General features: G+C 59.1%; 1 protein-coding gene and 2 long non-coding RNA genes across 4 annotated transcripts; 1 reads left to right on the top strand and 2 right to left on the bottom strand.

Annotated features, from left to right (window-relative positions):
* Positions 1–2,313: 2,313 nt before the first annotated feature.
* LOC125962734 (uncharacterized) lies at positions 2,314–5,126 on the bottom strand. Its single transcript, XR_007474391.1, has 2 exons — positions 4,959–5,126; positions 2,314–4,513 (listed from the first exon to the last, which is right to left on the bottom strand). It is a non-coding gene; the product is annotated as an uncharacterized LOC125962734 (long non-coding RNA).
* A 5,775-nt stretch (positions 5,127–10,901) lies between these two features.
* On the bottom strand, positions 10,902–13,393 carry LOC117196691 (uncharacterized). Of its 2 annotated transcripts, none has more exons than XR_004476992.1 (2): positions 12,109–13,393; positions 10,902–11,896 (listed from the first exon to the last, which is right to left on the bottom strand). It is a non-coding gene; the product is annotated as an uncharacterized LOC117196691 (long non-coding RNA). The 2 variants fall into 2 exon arrangements; XR_004476994.1 differs by having other exon boundaries at positions 12,074–13,393.
* A 13-nt stretch (positions 13,394–13,406) lies between these two features.
* On the top strand, positions 13,407–19,691 carry MVD (mevalonate diphosphate decarboxylase). Its single transcript, XM_004280065.4, has 10 exons — positions 13,407–13,619; positions 15,051–15,121; positions 15,514–15,628; positions 15,913–16,059; positions 16,830–17,029; positions 17,118–17,192; positions 17,290–17,508; positions 17,668–17,783; positions 18,579–18,687; positions 19,032–19,691. The coding sequence occupies exons 1-10, from the start codon at positions 13,550–13,552 to the stop codon at positions 19,110–19,112; spliced, it is 1,203 nt and encodes a 400-aa protein (XP_004280113.1). The 5' UTR covers positions 13,407–13,549; the 3' UTR covers positions 19,113–19,691.
* Positions 19,692–20,184: the final 493 nt, after the last annotated feature.

The raw sequence follows: 20,184 nt of genomic DNA on the forward strand, positions 1-20,184 counted from the left end.
CGAGGGCGGGGCGGCGTCAGCACCACATGAAAGTCGCTCCCAGGAGGCATGTGACGGGCAGCGGACAGAAAACCCGCGCGCGCTGCCTTCTGACTGGGACGCGAGCGCCTGGCCCCGTGGCTCGGGTCCCGGAACAGGTGTGAGAGGGACACCCAGCCTCTCGGGGGCCCAGCTCCCTGCCCCGCTCCCCGTGGAGAGACCTCTCTCCTGAAGGCCCAGGCACGCTAAGGTTATGGCTTCCCTTCCAGAAGCCCAGAGGCTTCTATAAATACCGTGCTGGGGGTTCTCTGGGAGTTCTAAAATAGGCGGCTCGTTACTATCTATACTCAGCGAGCCCACTCCTGGCCTCCACTTGGCGGCTAAGTATAGCTCCCTGGCAAAGTGCAGTGGAACAAGTTTCCAGCCGCCATCACCTTGTGGATGGCGGAGGATTCCAGGGAGAGCGCCCCGGCTGCCAGGACTCAGAGGTGCGGGGAGAGGCTGGAGCTGATGTGGGGCGAGGCGGCACCGCTCCCCCAGCCGGGGTCTGTGGGAGTCTGCTGCGAACACAGAGCCTCCACCAGATCCAGCAGTGAGGCGTTCCGGCTCCAGCCTTTACAGTGGCTTCATTCCACTGTGAAGCCTTGGTTCCTGCTTCTGAGCACAGGGAAGTGGGCTGCCCTCTGTTCCAGAATTCAGGAGGGGCCCAGGAGACACAGCAGCAAAAGGAGACACGTGGCACACCAAACATAAAATACGATCGCTACCTCTAGGGAGACCCTCGGCCTTTAACCCCTCCTAGACTCTGCGTCCATTTCTCGACCACCAAGTTCTGGCTCCAGGAAACCTCTCCTCCCAGCTGCACCCCCCAGCCCAAGCCGAGCTGCCCAAGAGATGGTCTGGCAGCTGCCCAGGGTGTCCTCAGGTGCCAGCAGGGCGCTGGGGAGAGCTGACGGACAGGAGGGCAGAAGGTGTGAGGGCGGGGCTCCCACCAGGGTCCATCCTGCTGGGTGAGCACGGGCCATCCTTGGGTGTCACGTGGAATAGAGACCGTCCTCCCAGGCGCCAGTCAGCGCTCCCCACCACCCAGGGTTTCACAGCCAGCTGTGCCCAGGCCTCCCCCTCCCCACACCTCTGCCCCTCAGGGCTGCTTTTGCCCCCTATAAGGGTCACCTGTAACTGGTCCTCAGGCAGAGGCAGAATCACCTCAGTCTTGCTCCCAGCTCCAACACCTGCCCCCTTTCCTTCTCCCGGGAACAGGCCTGGGGCCCAGGACACAGTGACACCTGTACTTCTATAGGGAAGGCAGATCATGGAGTCACAGGGGCTCTCTGGGAATGCTGCAGCGTGACCTCTGACATGCAGCTGCTCTGAACTGGCCAGAAAGAGGCTGAGGACAGTCGAGGTGACCCTGCTGGGCATCGGGGAAGCATGGCCCGCCGTCTCACTGGCTCCGCTCACCCCAGGGGTCGTCTCCCTCCTCCTCCAGCAGAGTAGTTCTCACAGGTGGCCTGCAGACCCCTGTCCAGGGGGCCACGCGCAGGGAGACTCGTTACATTCCTCACAACATCGACGGTGCAAAAGCAGGGGGCTGCACCACTGGCGGCTCCGCACAGACCGAGGCACCAAAGTTCACCACCACACACTCACGCAGAGCAGTGCAGCTTCAGGACGTCCTCCAACCTGAGTCCTGGTCCCTGCGACGTTCTGAGTGGAGATGTGGGGAGTGTGCGCGGCCCTCCACTGCCACTGGAGGGGGACCTGCCGTGTGAGGTGTGCAGGGTCACCTCGACCACAGTCCTCGCAGACGGCTTCTCAGAAAAGGACCAGTGAGCCTGCCACTTCAGGGAGGACGGACAGTATTTACTGCCAATGATAGCACTTGCGCTTTCAGGAGAAAACGGCAATTTTGGAAACGTCTGTCTTCCGTAAAAGCTTGGCAACTTCCCAATCTTAAAGACTTTTCTGATGAGGAAGTGAGTTTTTCATACTGTAAAATGAAACATGTCAGGGACTTCCCTGGTGGCGCAGTGGTTAAGAATCCGCCTGCCGGTGCAGGGCACACGGGTTCGAGCCCTGGTCCGGGAAGATCCCACATGCCGCGGAGCAACTAAGCCCGTGCGCCACAACTACTGAGCCTGTGCTCTAGAGCCGGTGAGCCACAACTACTGAGCCCGGGTGCCACAACTACTGAAGCCCACGTGCCTAGAACCCATGCTCCGCAACAAGAGAAGCCACTGCAATGAGAAGCCCACGCACCACAACGAAGAGTAGCCCCCACTCGCCGCAACCAGAGAAAGCCCGCGCGCAGCAACGAAGACCCAACACAAAAAATAAATAAATAAATTTTTATATATATAAAAAAGAAACGTCAGCATTTGGAAGCTCTGTGTAGTCAGTGAAGCAATATTTTCCAAATGACGATGCGGATGTCACAAAGCCCCGCCTGGACCAAAGACACAAAGCACCAGACAGACCAGGGAAGCCAGTGGAGCAGACTGCGGGAAGCTCACTGCCGGCGCCGGGATCACAGCACAACGGGCAGAGTTCAGGTGCTTTCAAACAAGAGCCACACCGTCCGAAAGTGGTTCCAGCGCGTCCCCGCCACACGGCTAGGTTTCCTTCCCACACGTCAGCCAAAGCGTCAGAAGGAGGACGCTGAGGGGACAGCCTGGCCACAGACGTCCACGGGGCCGCACGTGGACACTCGCAAAGATGCGAACCACCACCACTGTCCACGCTACAACTCTGCCTCAGAAAATGTCTATTGTTCACAAAACGTTAACACGTGATGGGTTTATCACTGATCACTTTAAATGAACTTAGTGAACGAATTCCGCAAGTTGAACTCCCGAAGTGCGTAAAAACAGACGGAAGCTTCCACACAAACTAGCTCTCGGGGGCTTTAATCGTCTGGGCGGGCGTGGGAAGCCCCGACCCTACCCGGGACCCTCGAGTGTGAACGTGAGCCCTCAGGGCCGGAGTGGCAGGGGGCCGCCCGGGGAGGAGCTGGGGGGTCCGCCGCTCCGGGGAGCCATCCACCCGTCACTGGGGGCAGCTCTGCCCTGACGTGCTTCTTGCTTTATCCACTGACTCCAGAAATGACTCTCCGAGGCCACGTGGTTTCCTCACACGTGCATCACGAGAGACGGGCCCTGTACTCACCCTCCCACCCCACAGTCAGCCAGCTGCACCTCTCAGGCCTTCTCACACCAGCATCTTCACCTCGACCTTCACGGCCACCTCCCAGGCCGACAGTGGAAGGATCCTCCCGGCCCCCGCTGCCACCCCCCATTCAGCCTGCATCCTGCGCCCCACGGGCGGCTCCACGACCTCCTCAGCTCACGCCGTTCCAGCCTCAGACAGGCTGCCTGCCCCGCAGTCTCAAGTTCAAGCCTGTCGCCCTTCGCATCGCACACGAGGCCACTTTCTCCCACGAAGCCCCCACGTGGCGGCAGCCTCTGCATCCCACGTGCCTAACCTCTATCTGATCCGGGACAGGCCCTGGACAAACACCGAGGGAATGGGGGAATAAAGAGGGACCAGGGCGAGCCTTGGTCTACACCAGACTTTCCTGCCCCTTCGATCCAGCTCTGGGGCTTGTCTCACAATCGCGGCTTTTTCCCGCCCTTGGATAGGGGTCTGCTGTGCTTAGCACAAACGTGATAACCGTCGTCAGCCCCAGGAGGCCCAGCAAGCAGCCTCCTGGGCTCATCCAGGCTGCATGGATCGAGCCCCAGATCTAGTTACAGCGGCAGCCGGGCTGCAGGACCACATGTGCGGGTGTCTGGAAGCAGGTAAGCCGGGTGCACATGTCCCCTGATGAGGGAAATACTTTCCACAGTGGTTGGCTCGAACAGGGAGGCCAAGGAGTGTGGGCGGGATGCCAGCTGTCCACCCAGCTGGCGAGGCTTCCCAGCCTCGTGCATACAGTGGACGACGCCGTGTCTGGAGCCCTCGTTTCAGAAAACTGGAAGCTGCAGAGGCCGCGTTATTTACTCCTGATTTAATGAACAGTTTCTTCTGAAGGGCGACTGTACTCACCTGAGAGCTTCTTTGGGGACCGACAGTAATCAACAGTTACTGCGGACGGACGTGGCATGGCGCCGACACGACCCCTCTCACGGCTTTATCCCCGTGAGGGAGGACGTGGCACTGAGGGCCCAAGCAGCTTGTCCAGAGTCTCACGGCGGGTCCACGGCAGGGCTGGGATTTCTGGCTCCGGAGTCTGTAGTCTTGGCTCCTAAACCACGTTGCTGCTCAGTAAGCAATCCTGAGCTTTCCTTTCCCTTGGAAACCACAAATAAGGCGCCAGATCAGGAGAGCAGATACGTTTTTGACGCAGGGCCAGGGCGTGGGGTGAGACGGTCAGAGGGCGGCCAGACGCGCAGGAAGGGGAGCTCTGGAATCCACATGGGAAGCGGGTCCCCTCCCACGCCTGGTGGGGGGGGAAGATGGGCTGGAAGCAAGGAGAACGGCAGGAGACACTCACCATCTCAGAGCTGACCGGGCTTTGGGAAACAGGAGAGAGAAGCTGAGGAGAAAGAGGAAAGGGAGGTTGGAGCGCCTGGTCCACAGGAGGGCTGACGTGGGCTGCTGCGAGCCGGGCTTGGGGGCTAAAGGCAGGTAGGCAGCCCGCAGCCCCTGGTGAACAGCCCTCCACACTCTGCCTCCGGGAGCCCAGCGCCCTGGGTCTCAGTGAGACCTTAAGCGTGTCTGTTGGAACTGTAAACGTCTCACGGGAAGCTCGGCAACAAGACGCTGGCAGACGCGGCCGGAAGGCACCTCTCAAGATTCGCCAAACACCTGCAAGAGCGGGGATAACCCCGGGGCCGCTGAAGAGCCCACAGAGGGTCCCTGTTAACGGCTACAGTTACACACGCAGAGCAGCCTGCTCTGTGCCTTTGTTCCTAAGATCTGGGGAACTGGTGTGTTATAACCCATGACAGAGTACCACAAGCCCACGGCTCCACACACACCTTTCCTGTCTCAGCGTCCTGGAGACCGGACGTCCCAGATCCAGGGGTCGGCAGGGTGGCTCCTCCCGAGGCCGGCTTCTCCCCAGTTCCTCATGTGGTCGTCCGCCTATGTGTCTGGGTCCTATTTTCTTTTCTTTCTTTTTTTTTTTTTGGTACGCGGGCCCCTCACTGTTGTGGCCTCTCCCGTTGCGGAGCACAGGCTCCGGACACGCAGGCTCAGCGGCCATGGCTCACGGGCCCAGCCGCTCCACGGCATGTGGGATCTTCCCGGACCGGGGCACGAACCCGCATCCCCTGCATCGGCAGGCGGACTCCCAACCACTGCGCCACCGGGGAAGCCCTGGGTCCTATTTTCTTATCTCTTTTCTTATCTCTGGCTTCACTTTAGTCTAATCCGCTCTGTAAAGATCCCACGTCCAAACACGGGGCCTGCAGGGTGATGCTGGCTCCCTGCCAGCTGTGTCATCTCCCAACAGGCCCCAAGAGGAAGGACTCTGTAGGGAATGGGAGCGCACAGAGGCTGGGACTGTGAGAGGCCCACTGGCCAATGGCAGAGCAGAGATCCAAACTCGGGTCAGACACGGCAGCTGGGAGTGGGATCCAGGGTAGAGTGAGCTGCTCCTGGGAAAACGTCACTCATTTCAATAGGGGGGGAGCAGGGGCCATGCAGACGGGCGAGGTTAGGGCTCAGGCCATGGTGCTGGTGGAAACAGGGCCTCTGTGTCTCTTCACGATGGCATCAGGCCCCGCAGGAGGCCCTGCACTCAGGCGACGCTCCTGAAACTCATGCTTCTTGAACATGTGCATACGTGCGCTGGGCCTATACTCGAGGCCCGAGACGCAAACGTCAGACGCGAGGAACTTAGCTGGCGGTCCAGTGGTTAAGAATCTGCCTTCCAACACAGGGGACGTGGGTTCGATCCCTGGTCAGGGAACTAAGATCCCACATGCCACGGAGTAACTAAACCGGCGCGCTCTAGAGCTCACGCGCCACAACTAGAAAGCCTAGAGAGTCCGCACGCCACAACTACTGAGGCTGCGTGCCCTGGAGCCTGCACACCAAAACTAGAGAGAAGCCTGCATGTTGCAAAGATGGGCCCACGTACTGCAATGAAAGATCCCGCGTGCCGCAACAAAGATTCCGCGTGCTGCCACTAAGACCGGACGCAGCCAAATAAATTAATTAATTCATTTAAAATCCATACGTTAAAAGAAAAAAGAGACGCAAGCAGGAGGAGGGGAGGGGGCTCACCACCCACACCTCGCCCTCCTCCAGATGCAGCTTCATTCCCCACTTGTGGAACTTCTTCCCGCGCTGCCCTCTCGGTTCCAAGACTGAAGGCAAGTACTTTTAGATGAGCAGCTGGGCAAAGACAGCGCCTCTGACACCATGAGCGTGTTATCCTCAGACGACAGCGAGAGCCCTCTCCCACCCTCTCTGAGCCCTTCAGTTCAAAGTCATCCACCTGGGCCTCACAGAAAATCCTGCACAATCAAACCTGCTTCACTGAGAGGTGGCTGGCATATGCTCACTTGCACGTACGCTGCCGTCCACGTGTGATGCGCACCTGTGACACCATCGCCCCCACCGACGGAAGGGACATACCCACCCCCAGGAAGCTTGCTCCTGCCCCTTCCTCATCCGCGCACCCCACCCCCTCGGGAGCCACTGGTCTGCTTTCTGTCACTACAGATGCGATGGTGCTTTCTGGAATTTTCACGGGTGGAATTTGCCACGATTGCCCTCCCTCTGTCTCCAGCCCTGGGCCCTCGACACGCCCTGTGCTTTCTTCCCATCTCACTCCTCCAGGCCTCAGGCTCTGTTCGCTGCCACTCCCCTGCTGGTCCAGACCTTCCATTCCAGACTGTCACTGTCTGTGACACTTTATCTCCTTAGCCTACGTCACAGAAGAGGACAGTGGCACAGACCACCGCGGTGACCTTTTAGAGGTCTCCCTGGCCACAGACAGCCCTCGCTCCAATGCATCCATGTCACCGACTGGCTTTGCTCTCAAGACACAGTTACAATCACATCGTTCTCCAGGCTGTCGCCACGCCCGTGGGACCACAGCATATATTTGCATCTCCCGGCGACCCACCGCTGTCACCTGTGGCCTCCCGTGCCACTCTCTCTGCTGTGCTTTTGTTCAGTCTTTTCTTTTAAAAATATTTATTTATTTGACTGCGCCAAGCCTTAGCTGCGGCACGCGGGATCTTTAGCTGGGGCACGTGGGATCTAGCTCCCTGACTAGGGATTGAACCTGGGCCCCCTGCGTTGGGAGTGCGGAGTCTTAACCGCTGGACCACCAGGGAAGTCCCCTTCGTTCAATTTTTAGAAGCTGTCTCACCTCCACAAGGAGGTTGCCAACCTCCCCCCTCACCCGATACAGCCCCTGCTGGAGGAGGACCCCAACGAAAGTTCGTGAACGATCAGAGAAGCACGCACAACTTAGCCAAGTTTAGAAGGACTCCGAAGGCTTCAGAACTTCCCTTCTGTGATTACTAGAAAGTTACACTCTTCCCTCAAGACAGAGACAATGGAAGGTGATTTTGAAAGCCTGAAAGTATGAAGGCCGGGGTGACCTCCCACGAGTCTCCACGTGGAGCGTGAACTGAGCTCTGTTTCTCCATTTCTGCTACCAACCCCACTACTCTGTCATCCTCACCTTCCCAGGATGCCAGCAGGTCCTCTGCAGCTGGGTCATCTTGACACTCAATTCATCCTATAAGGAAGAGTCAGGGGTCCTTAGAGACATAACTACGAGAAGAGCTAGGCTCAGACACAGGAAGTGCTGTGCAGGGACAAGACCTCACAGAAAGGAGGGCCACCCACCTCCTTGCATCTGCGAGTGGACCAGGATGGGAGATGCACCAGGTACTTGGGGAAACTGGTGGGAGTTCTCCAAGTAAGTGGTAGAGGCTAGGGCTTCATTTTTTGACGCTTTAAATGACCACGTGACCTGTATTCTTTTATGTGCATCAAACGTTCCTTAATAAACAGGAAAACTTTTACCCAGAAACAATGGCTGTGGGGGAAAAAAAGTTATCAAGAAGAAAAGGGCAGGGCGGGCGTCCCCTGCAGTGATGACCGGGACATGGTCCAGCCGAGAGCCCTCAGCCCTGGGCCACTCCACCGAGATGTTTTCTCTAGATGGGGATGGCTGGTGAGCGTGGGCAGTTCCTGGATACTTACAAGGCAATGCAAAGCGGAGCACAGAATGTGACTTGGGACCGTTCTGCTTGAGAGCAGGGTCAGTGAGCCATGGCCAGGGGCCAAACCGAGCCCTCCCGACCTGTTTTGGACAGCCCAAGAGCTGGGGGTGCTCATATCAAAGAAAAGCAAAAGACGTAGCAGGGACTTCCCTGGTGGTCCAGTGGCTAAGACTCCGTGCTCCCAATGCAGGGGGCCCGGGTTCGATCCCTGGTCAGGGAACTAGATCCCGCATGCGTGCCGCAACTAAGAGTCCGCATGCCGCAACTAAGGAGCCCACGTGCCGCAACTAAGACCCAGCGCAGCCAAATCAATCAATAAATATTAAAAAAAAAAGACATAAAAAAAAAAAAAGACATAGCAGCATTATTCACAATGGTCAAGAGGTGGAAGAGCCCAGCGTCCACGGATGGATGAATAAAGTGTGGTCCATCTGCACAACGGAACGTCGCTCAGCAATAAAAAGGAAGGAAACCGTGACGCTCGCCACACAGGTGAACCCTGAGGACACGATGCACAGTGAAATAAACTAGACACAAAAAGGCAGGTCCTACATGATTCCACTGACATGGGGACCTAAAGGAGTCAAAGTCAGAGTGACAGAAAGTAGATGGTGGCTGTGAGGGCCGGGGAGTCGGCGTTTATTGGGGACAGAGTCTCAGTTTAAGAGGGTGAGAACGTTCTGGAGGCGGACGGTGGTGACGGCTGCACCGCAGTGTGAACGCTCTTAGAACTGAACACTCAAACCCGGTTAAAAGGGACGTTGTGTGTTATGTGTATTTTACCACTGTAGAAAAATACCAACAAAATCAAAAGAAGACGTTGCGGCCTGAAAATTCTCTGAGATGCACACCTCCGTGTCCGTGTCACTTGCTCGTTTTCTAGCGCTGCTCCGGATCTGCCACAGCAAAGGCAGGTCGTGGCGGCCGAGCTGGAAGAGGCAGGAAGCCAATGGTGTTTGCCACCCAGCCTTCTGCAGAAAAGCCTCGAGCCAGTGCCGGGACCCACGGAGACGGGCTCGCTGTGCGGGCGCAGGGTCAGAGTCCTGGGCCTTTAGAGGTCGTCGAGTTCAAGCCCTTCAAGATGAGAAGCCCCATGGGACTCCAGAAGGTGATGGAGAGGACAATGAGAAACGAGGCGGGCAGTGAAATCCGCGGCACTGGCCCTTCTCGCTCTGAATGGGTGCTGCCGCCGGCACACACGAGGGTCTGGCTGCCGCCGGGCTGCTGGCTTGGCCTGGAGGAGAGAGGAGCTTCCTCCTATGTTCTCCTGCTCAGTGGCTCCCACCGCCTCCACTGCCAGAACGTCCCCGCCACCAGCGCCACTCCGACCCCCCAGCTCCGCCCGCCCCCCCGGACTCCTCTTCCGTCCGCTTGCCCTGGACCACACCGTCTGCATCGCCCACGTGTACCACCTCGCGGTGGAGTCTCCCTGCACCTCATCACCTCTGCAATGTCACCTTCTCTGTAAGTAGTGAATCCTCGCCCACCAAGGTAATCTCCCCCGGGACAGGAGACTCCCTCCCTTTCCATCTCCCACTGCCTCACTCCCTGGTGTTTCACACGTCCCCGGTTCCAGAGTACCCTCGCTGCTGAGGATCTCCAGAGTGGACTGAATTGAAACGAAAGGGCAATAAGGAAAGATCTACGTACACACACATATCATCTTTTCAAGTCACCTCCCATCCACTAAGTCCCTTCAGGGAGCACTGCCCTGCTGTAGGAAACACGCTCTCTGCGGCTAGGAAAGTTACCCCCACGCTGGGTTGGCCTGACTGCAGGGCCTCTGTGCACTGTGTCATCTGTCTTTATTACTCACGGGGTGGTCCTCACCCAGCAGCTTCTGCCGTCGACACCTGGGGCGCTGGCTACACAGGCAGACTCCCAGACCTCCTGACTCAGAACCTGCATTGCAGCACACTCCCTGGGTGACGGGTACGCATGCCAACGTTTGGGAAACGCCATCCCACATGCTCTCTCGTCAACACTGAGAAATCACCACAAATAAAAGGAAACCTGGGAATGCACATGAAACCGCAATGAGACACCAGTTCACACTTCACAGCCCTTGGGATGGCTACCACAGAAAAAGAACGAAAGAAAAGAACAAGGGTCAGCGGGGACACAGAGAAACGGGAAGCTCGTGACTGCTGGCGGGGATGTAAAATGGTGCAGGCGCGGGGAGAACAGTCTGGAGGTTCCTCAAAACATTAAACACAGAACTACCACATGAGCCAGCAATCCTACCACTGGGCAATTCTACCCAAAAGAACTGAAAGCAGGAACTTGAAGGGATGTTTGACACCCACGCTCACAGCAGCATTCCTCACAACAGCCAAGAGGCAGAAGCACCACAAAAATCCACTGATGGATAAATGGATAAGCAATGGTCCGTCCACACAACGGAACAGTATTACTCAGCCTTAAAAAGGAAGGAAATCCTGGCACCTGCTACCGCGTGGATGGACCCTGAGGACATTATGCTCAGTGACATAAGCCAGACACAGAGGGACAAATCCTATAGGATTCCACTTACACGAGGCCCCTGGAGTGGACACATTCAGACACAGAGAGTAGAAGGGTGGCTGCCAGGGGCTGGAGGAGGGGTGGGCAGTCAGCATTCAGTGGGGACAGACTCTCAGTTTGGGAAGATCAGAGAGCTCTGGAGATGATGGTGGTGATGGCCGCACAGCAACGTGAGTGCCCTTATTGCCACTGAACTGCACACTTGAAAACGGTTAAGATGGTAAATTTTATGTTACGTATATTTCACCACATTAAAAAAAAAATGCTTTGAAACAAGACAGGAAATCTGAGGACTATGGGAGATGCTCCAGGCTTCGCTGTTGCCCCTCGACCTTGACAATTCAAGCTGACTCTGTTTTCCCTGCACCTACCACCACGCCTGTGAAACACGTTTGAACGGAGCAAATCAGAACGTGTGGACGTGTGTCTTAAAGTTTCTCCGTCTGGTTTCTCACCCTCACCATGACCCAACAGGCATTAACCCACACCTCTCTGACAAAAAAAAAAAAAAAAAAAAAGAAAGAAAAAGAAAATAGAGGCCCTATGATGAGTTTATCTTATACATGCATGTAGACTGACCATTCAGGAGACCTGGGGCTCACTGTGTCAGCCTGGGGGTCTACGTCCAGCCCTCCTTCAGGGGGCTTGTTTGTTCAAGGTTCCCCACTACATAAGGGGCCCTTTGCCCACATGCACACAGTCAGGCATTTATGCCTACACGTTCAACCGTGAACATGGTTTACACCATCATAACACTGAGAACATTTAACTGTATGGGGGAGGAAGGACTGTGGTGGGGCTGGAAGAGAATTCCTCATTCCTACTTAGTGGTAATCAACAGACACCATCGAAAACGGAAATAAAGGAAAGAGAGAAAGAAAGAGGGAAAAGAAGCAGATTATTTAGAAACACGGAGAAATATAAGAGATTTAAAAGTGGCCGTCTTTGGTGAGCTGGAACCTGGGCGGGGGGTATAGAAGGGGATCTGGTAATTCACTCTCTAAATCACGTCCATGTAGTACTGTCTACGTCTGTTCAAGATGCTATCCCAAACACCACCACAGGCTGGCAGCTTAAACAACTACCACTGAGCTCTCACAGTTCTGGAGGCTGGAAGTCCAAGGTCAAGGTGCTGGCAGATTCAGTGTCTGGTGAGAGCCCCTTCCAGGTTCCTGGGTGGTGTCTTCCTGTTGTTTCCTCACCTGGAAGAAGGGGTGAGGGGTCCCTTTTATGAGGGCTCCATCCCCATGACCTCATCACCCCCAGAGGCCCCCCTCCTAACGCCATCACACTGGGGGGTTAGGTTTCAACATACGAATCTGCGGTGGCATTCACTCTACGGTAAATACTTACATTATAAACCATAAAACTGAAGTTACCCAGGTGATGTAGGGTGGAGCACCTAGCACAATACCTGGCGCAAAACAGATGTGTCATGAACGTCTGTGCCGTCCCTCACATCACTACCACGGCACAGCATAAATCACTGAGGTTCACGGGTGACCCTTCTTCTGTGGCTCAGAGAACACACCGCGACCGCTGTCCAGAGGAATCCACCAGCAACTCTTCAAAAAGGTTTCAGTGGCTTTGCATGAAACCGAAAAGCGATTCCAAGAAAACCTTAAAATAACCACCATCAGAAACACAGCTGTAAACGGCAGTGAGATACCATTTTTCACGCGTCAGGCAGAGGGGGAGCCGCCGTGCCGGGGAAGGTTCGGGCTCCCTTACTTTTGTGGCTGGGCTTCAATGATCAATGGAGCTTCCAGAGGGAGCTTGCCAAGAGCTATCAACATTACTTTAGGCACATCCTGCTGGGCCCAGCAATGCCAATTCCAGGGATTCCTCCCACAGAAGCCCTCACACTTGCACAAAAAAGCAGCTTGTGTCCAAACATTGGTAACAACCCGACTGTCAACCAACAGGGGACACGGTGGACAAGTTACGGCAAGTCTAGATCGTCGGGGATGATCTCCAAGAAACACCGAAGGGGAAGAAAGCTATTTGCTGATACTTTCAGGAACGGAACTGGGGGGGGCAGCCCCCAGAGTGGGAGAATTTATGTCACATACTCCTATCTTCACTGACACCTGAATCATTTGAAAGCTAAAAATAAATTTTTACGAAGGGAAGGGGGCAACTGGGAGTTACTGTGTAAGGAATAGAGTTCCAGTTTAAGAAAATGAAAACGTTCCGGAGGTGGAGGGTGGGGATGGTTGCCCAGCGATATAAAGATACTTAATGCCACAGAACTGCACGCTTAAAAGTGGTCAAAATGGTACATTTTACAGCAATAAAAGAGTCAATATAAATGTGGCAACCCATTTCAACCAGGAAAAAAGAATCCTTGCTTAAAATGGGAGCGGGGTTTGAAAGCACCTATCTCCGAAGGAGCTCCTCCCTTAGCAGCCCGCCACCCAGGAACTGGTCGCCCAGGGGGTGGGGAGTCTATGGGAACCCCGCGCGGCGGAGCCCGCGTCCTGCTGAGCTGAGTTCAGCTTTCACCTCGAGTCTTCCATCTCAGGGACCCGCGCGCTCCCGGTAGGGCCGCCGCCACGCGCCTGCGCACACCCCGCGCCTGCGCAGAGCCGGCGCCTGCGCGGACACCGCGTTGGGACAGATCCCCGCGCCTGCGCAGAGCCGGAGCGCGGCCGCTGGCCAGCGGGGGCGGGCTCAGCTTCGGCAGTCCATCGTCCGATCCCGCTCATTGGCTGAGAAGTGGAGCGTGGACAGGGCCCGCCGCTGATTGGGCGACACGCGAGCAGGTGGGGCGACGCGGACCAATCGTGGGGCTGGCTGCGGCGCGGGTCGGAAAGGCCTGCTGCCGGGAGCTGGGATCGCACTGTTTTTCGGCCATGGCCTCGGAGAAGCGGCTCGAGGTGGTGACCTGCACCGCGCCGGTCAACATCGCGGTCATCAAGTACTGTGAGTGGCGGGCCTCGGGGCCCGGGATGTAGGGGCCCTGCGTACGGGGAAACTGAGGCTCGGAGGGGCGGTGGACCGGGTCCTCCGCCCGCGGCAGGTGGGCTGGGCCTTCGTCTGGATGAGATTGTGTGTCCGCGTGCAGGTGTGAGGACCCGCCGCGCCCTCCATCCGGCAGGGCAGTGCGATCGCGGAGCTGGGCACCACCTGCAGCCGGGACACCTGGGGGCACTGTCCTTACGGGACGTCCGTCCCCGCGGGGCTAGACAGCGGGAGACACAGTCCATACAGGACGCGCGTCCCCGCGGGGGCTTGGCTCCCATGGTCACGCCCACTCTGCCACCTCGACCTGCTCTCCGTGTCTGTCTTGTTCTGGTCTCAGGAATGCTCTTGGGATTCGCTCTCCTTGCTCACTAGTTTCTGGAGAGTCGCCCGGGTGAATCTTGGAGTCAGTTCTTCTGTCCTGTTCCGTTCCCAGCGTAGAGGGGCCACAGTTTGCTTGGCCATATGCCCTTTCAAGGCAGCTGGGCTGTTTCCAGTTTGGGTCAATTCTGAATAAAGCTGCCGTAAACTTTTCTGTACAGGTTTTTGTGTGAACGTAAGTTTTCATTTTTCTGGATAAATGGCCCGGAGTACAGTTGCTGGGCCATAGGGTGGTTGCATGTTTGGTTTTTTAAAGAAACAAACTTTTCCTGCGTGGCTGTACCCTTTTTCATCCCTACCAACAACATGTAATGTAGGTGTGATCCAGCTTTTCCGCATGCGGTGTTGTCACCAGCTGTTATTTTAGCCCTTCTAATGGGTGTGTGGTGACGTCTCACTGTGGCTTTAGTTTGTGTCCTCCTGCCGCTCAGTGATGTTGAACAGGTCTCCCAGTGCTCATCTGCTTGCCCTCTGAGAGTCTTATGTGAAATGTCTCTTTAGGGCTTTCGTCCACATTCTAACTGAATTGTCTGCTTCTTACCGTTGAGTTTTGAAAGGTCGCTTTGTATTTTAGATACTAGTTCTTGCTGGATGTGTGCTTTGCAGATATTTTCTCCCACCGTGTAGCTTCTCTCTCCATCCTCCTAACAGGGTCTTTCAAAGGGCCCTTATAATCAGAGCACTTGCCTTATAAGGCAAGGGCCTTATAATCAGAGCACTCAGCACGGCTATTTGTTGAATGAGTGAAAGAAGCAGTGAAGCAAGGGCTCCAGCACTGCTCTCGGGAGCTAAGTGAAGTGGGGGAGCAATCCAGGAGGACTTCCTGAAGGTGGGGGCACAGCAGGAAGAGGACTTAGATTGTACAGTGAGAGAGCTGGGTCCAGGCAGCAGGGGAGCTGTGGGGTGGCAGTGGGGGTGGGGAGGGGTGGGGCGTTGGTGGGCGGGAGCAACAGTGCGCCCGTCTGCTGGGCTGGGACACTGACTGGCTTTGCCGTGGGCCATGTGTTCCAGGGGGAAAGCGAGACGAGGAGCTGATCCTGCCCATCAACTCCTCTCTGAGCGTCACGTTGCACCAGGATCAGGTGAGCCTGGGCTGGCGATACACACCGAAAAAATATTTACAAAACCTTTGCTTACAGATGGGGGCGGTAAATCCCCAGCCAACGAATGCTGCTCGACCCATCACCTGCTGTGAGGAGTGCTCAGCGCACAGGCATGCACATGCCTGGCCCCCTCCTAGGAGGTCCCTGCCCTGCATGCTCTGCCAGGAGATGGGAGTATGGGCCGTGCCTTGGGTAGTAGACGCCCACGGGGTGTTCCCACTGCCTGAGCCTGGCCCGCCTTGGCGTTCACCTCCAGCAAAGCCACTGCCCTGAGTGGGCGCCCAGGAGGGACCAGGGCCGGAAAGGCCCCTGCAGAGAGGGGTGCTTGGCCGATGCCTGCCACCCAGGAGGCCCTGCACTTTCTTTCCCAGTTAAAAACCACCACAACGGCCGCCATCAGCAGGGACTTCACAGAGGACCGGATTTGGCTAAATGGCCGGGAAGAGGATGTGGGGCAGCCGCGCCTCCAGGCCTGCCTGAGGGAGAGTGAGTGGGGGCCCCGGGGATGCTGGGGTCAGGCCAGGCCCGCTCCTTCCCCTGTGCCCCTTCCTCGTGCTGGGCGGGTCCGAGTGCACAGAAGGCGCTGCTGCCGCCACCCCCCACCCACCCCCCGTACCTCCCCCACGCCCCAGGGGCCGCGGACGCCCGTCAGCACAGCTGGTTCTGGGCCTGGGGCCTGGGGTCTCCCGAGAAGGAGGTCTGCATGTGGAGCTCGGACAGAGGCCGGTCCCCAACGTGCTTACCCATGGCGCTGTCTTCTCTCCCTGCAGTCCGTCGCCTGGCCCGCAAGCGGAGGAGCGACGGCCACGAGGACCCGCTGCCCCTCAGCCTCAGCTACAAGGTGCACGTGGCCTCGGTGAACAACTTCCCCACGGCCGCGGGCCTGGCCTCCTCAGCGGCAGGCTACGCCTGCCTAGGTGGGTGCCCGGGATGGGTCCCAGTGCTGTGCCCCAGGCATAGGCCCGTGGCCTCGGCTGTGTCATATGTCTGAATGCTGAGCTCCATGTATAGGACCCTGTGCGTGACAGAACGCCCCTCAGACTGGCTTAAACTAAGTGGGGATGATTACGTAGCAGAATCCCAAGGGCTGTGGCCAGCTCCAGGCTCTCAGACGGCCTACTGGGAACCCATCTCTCCCTCTGAATCTCTGCTCTGCCCTCCTCTCTGTTGGCTCACTCTCCAGCAGGGACCCCCACCCCCAAGCTGGGGGCAAAGGCACTTACCACAGAGGTGGGCAGCTGAGTCACGTCCTCCATGTAGCCTAAGACCAGTGAGCCAGGCTGCACTGGGGGCAGACGGCCTGCCTCGTGGACCCCCAGGTCCGCATCCTGGCATCAGACCCTTGACCAGTTCTGGCCCTATGCCCAGCGCTGCCAGCAGCCCCAGGCGTGCATGCACACTTTTTGCCCTCTGTGCTTGGGCCCTGCCTCGATCAGCACCCCTCAGAGCTTTTCAGAGAAGCTTTCTCTGGCCCCTCGGCACACAGGCCTCCCAGTCCCCAGGGGGCTTCCCCTCCCGCCAGAGCCCCCTGCGGAGGCTGAGTGCGTGAGCACGTGGGTGCTGGATGCCAGCCGTGGAGCTGGGGGCTGAGCCTCCTTCCCCCAGGTGCCCCCCTCCCGTGGCACTGAGCACAGGCCGGCGCCCCTCCAGCCTGTCTGAGCCTCCCTGCTCCCATCACTGCCTGCAGCCTACGCCCTGGCCCGGGTCTATGGCGTGGAGAGTGACCTGTCGGAAGTGGCCCGCAGGGGCTCGGGCAGCGCCTGCCGCAGCCTGTACGGCGGCTTCGTGGAGTGGCAGATGGGGGAGCGGGCCGACGGGAAGGACAGCATCGCCCGTCAGGTGGCCCCCGAGTCACACTGGCCGGAACTCCGTGTCCTCATCCTCGTGGTGAGCTGGAGGGCCAAGCTGGGGGCAGGAGGGCCTCCGCAGCTCCCGGGGCCGTGGGCGTGGCGCACACCTCCCTCCCTCGCCACAGGTGAGCACCGAGAAGAAGCCGACGGGCAGCACGGCGGGCATGCAGACCAGCGTGGAGACCAGCGCCCTGCTCAGGGTGAGGCCGCGGCCGGCTGGGCGGGTGGCTCCTGGGGCGCTTGGAAGCCGGGCCCCGTGGCTCTGCTCGGCTCACGGAGAGGCCGCCTGCCTTGCAGTTCCGGGCCGAGGCGCTGGTGCCGGCACGCATGGCCGAGATGACCCGCTGCATCAGGGAGCGCGACTTCCAGGCCTTCGGCCAGTTGACCATGAAGGACAGCAACCAGTTCCACGCCACCTGCATGGACACCTTCCCGCCCATCTCCTACCTCAACGACACGTCCCGGCGCATCATTCAGCTGGCGCACTGCTTCAACACGCACCACGGGCAGACCAAGGCAGGGGCGGGCGGGGCACCCCGGGCCGCGAGCCCTCCTCCAGGGGCCGCATCTCCCTCTCGCTCTCGTTTTGGTTGCGCGGCTCCCCACCCTCGTCTCGAGCGGGTGGCCAGCAGGCACTGGGAGCTGGCCTGAGCCAGTCTGACCTCGTGGTTCCAGGTGGCGTACACGTTTGACGCGGGCGCCAACGCTGTGATCTTCACCCTGGACGACACTGTGGCCGAGTTTGTGGCTGCCGTGAGGCACAGCTTCCCCCCCGAGTTGAACGGAGACAAGTGAGTTGTGGGTCCCCTCCCGGGAGGCCACAGCAGGCGGGGACCCATGGGACCGCAGGCGGTGTGTCCCACATGTGCCTCTTTGTGACCGCGGGCGCTACTCCCCTCGGTCCAGCCCCGGGGGCGCGCACGTGCCGCCCGCATCTCCTGTGACGGCGGGGTGTCTGGATTTCTTCCTCGCCGCTGTTTAAGGGACCCAGTTCTCAGTGAGGGGACGCCTGCCCGCGAGGGGCACGGGAAGTGTGGGTGGGGCCCTTTGATCTGTCACCCAGGGGGGGCGGTGCCACTTCTGGTGGGAAGAGCCGGGTGCTACCTTCCACACCACGTGGGACCGGCCCCACGACAGAGGACTCGTCGCCCTGGTCACCCTGGGGGTGGTTTGTAGGTTTAACACCAACCCGAGCGTCAGCTGAGGCCTTTGCTTCTCAAGCTGTGTCCCCCAACGGGCGCAGCAGCAGCCGTGGGCCAGGGTGAGAGGCGGCAGCAAAGCCTCGTGGAGCTTTCCCGAAACCCTCCCCTCAGCGACGGCGCCAGGCCCTCGGCCTTCCCGCGCGGCGTCTGTGTGCCTGGTCAGTGCTCGTGACGTCAAGCCACCATTTAACCGCTCTGCGGTGTACAGCCCGGGGCGTTAAGAACGTGCTGGGCACCCTCGTCCGTCAGCCCCAGAGGCCCCGACTCCGTCGGTAGTCACGACCCCCCCGCCCCCGGCCGCCGCTTCGTGTTCCGTCCTGGATCTGCCTGTTCTGCACATGCCCCATCCCTGCCCTCCCCGTCCAGTCCTGCCTTGTCTCCTAGGTTTCTGAAGGGGCTGCCCGTGGAGCCTGTCCCGCTCTCGGATGAGCTTAAGGCTGCGCTGGGTACGGACCCCACCCCCGGCGGCATCAAATACATCATTGCCACTCAGGTGAGTCCTGGCCGCGCGCCGCACGTGCCCTGCGGGCTCAGCCCCAGGCTGAGGGGAGGGGAGGGTGGGTCTGTATTGTGGGGACCCCCAGAACAGATCAGGGGCCCTACTCGGGTGGCAGGGCCGGGCTTTCCGCCACATCCATACAATTCCCAGACCTGTGACCTGTGCACCCAGGCCTTGGCCTCTGCCGTCCACCCCAGGTCTGCCCGGAGGGGCCGAGGCTGTGCTGGAGGATTGGGCCCTGGGCCCGGCGTCACCAACAGGGTGTTATCTGAGCGGCACTTCCTGGAAGGAAGTCGCTCCCTGTCACCTGCCCTGACGTTGATTCCTCACCCCCCTAGGTGGGACCCGGGCCTCAAGTCCTGGATGACCCTGGCGCTCACCTCCTGGGTCCCGATGGTCTGCCGAAGACGGCCGCCTGACCGCCTCCTCGACGGAGCCCTGGCCGCCGCCGGGAGAAGAGGCCGCTTTGCTGGGACTGGGAACCGGGTGTGGCGGCTGCCCGGCGTGCTTGTTGGGATTTGTGCGTGGCCGCCTGGCTCCGGGCTGTGGCCGAGTTGGACAGTGGGACGACGCCTGCAGGTGCCCAGGCGGCCAGGGGCGGGGCCGCCAGGTGCCTCACCTTTCCCCGACCTGCGCCCAGCACCTTGCTGAGATGGGAGCCTGGTTCCGGATCCAAGCACTGGGGGACCGAGCCGGCCAGTGGGGAGCTGCCGGCGCATCGCCAAAAAAGGGCTCTGGCCCTGAACTCGGGGGTCACTCCCACTGCCCCCAACAGCAGCTTGACCACTGGAGATGACGGCGTGTCAGGGGTCCCCCCTTGGAGCTGGAGCACGGGCCACCGCACAGGGTGCGACCTCAGGACACCCCCGTGAAGTGCTCCGCCTAACCCTGAGCCCAGGCCCCCGAGTGGGTACAGGGTGTCTTCACAGAAAGACCAGTGTTGTGCCTGTGGGGACCGGGGAGCAGCGCCAAGGCCGCAGTAAAGGCAGTTCGACGAGCATGCTTTCTCCTGGTCCAGGCAGAGCTCACCGAGGGGGCTGGGAGGGCACGGCGGGAGATGGGGCTGGGGACTCGACTTCTGCCCCCAGCTCGCCCTCTGTTGCCCAGCCACATGTGGGGTGCTCAGCTGACCCTGCCCCATGGCCATGGCCACCACCGTGGTGGACGTGGTCACTCAGGCTGACGGGCTGGGGACGCGGTTTGGGCCTGGCTCTAAGCTCCGTCCAGGAAGGGAGGTGGGAAGCGGCTTTGCGGGCAGGAGCCCCTACTCAGCCCGAAGCTGTGGGTCTGCGACCAGAGCCCTCGCTCCAAGTGAGCTTCTCCATTCCTCTGAGCTGAACCACCTCCGCTTTCGCACCCTCCCCATTGTCCTAACCAGCTGGGGGGAGGAGGGGGAGGGCATCTGAGCGCTCTGACCTTGACCCTGAAGGGGGGTCAGAGGAGGGAGGTGAGAGGACTGCCCAGCACCCCTGCACTCCGGATTTTCCCAGA

This window comes from Orcinus orca, chromosome 20 (genome assembly GCF_937001465.1).
Source record: "Orcinus orca chromosome 20, mOrcOrc1.1, whole genome shotgun sequence".
NCBI lineage: Eukaryota > Metazoa > Chordata > Mammalia > Artiodactyla > Delphinidae > Orcinus > Orcinus orca.

What these genes read in the sequence shown, in the direction of transcription:
- MVD (XM_004280065.4), top strand. Translation starts at nt 13,550, where the DNA reads ATGGCCTCGGAGAAGCGGCTCGAGGTGGTGACCTGCACCGCGCCGGTC. An exon ending in CATCGCGGTCATCAAGTACT is followed by an intron (nt 13,620 to 15,050) that starts GTGAGTGGCGGG and finishes CATGTGTTCCAG; the next exon opens with GGGGAAAGCGAGACGAGGAG. An exon ending in CCCGAGTTGAACGGAGACAA is followed by an intron (nt 17,784 to 18,578) that starts GTGAGTTGTGGG and finishes CTTGTCTCCTAG; the next exon opens with GTTTCTGAAGGGGCTGCCCG.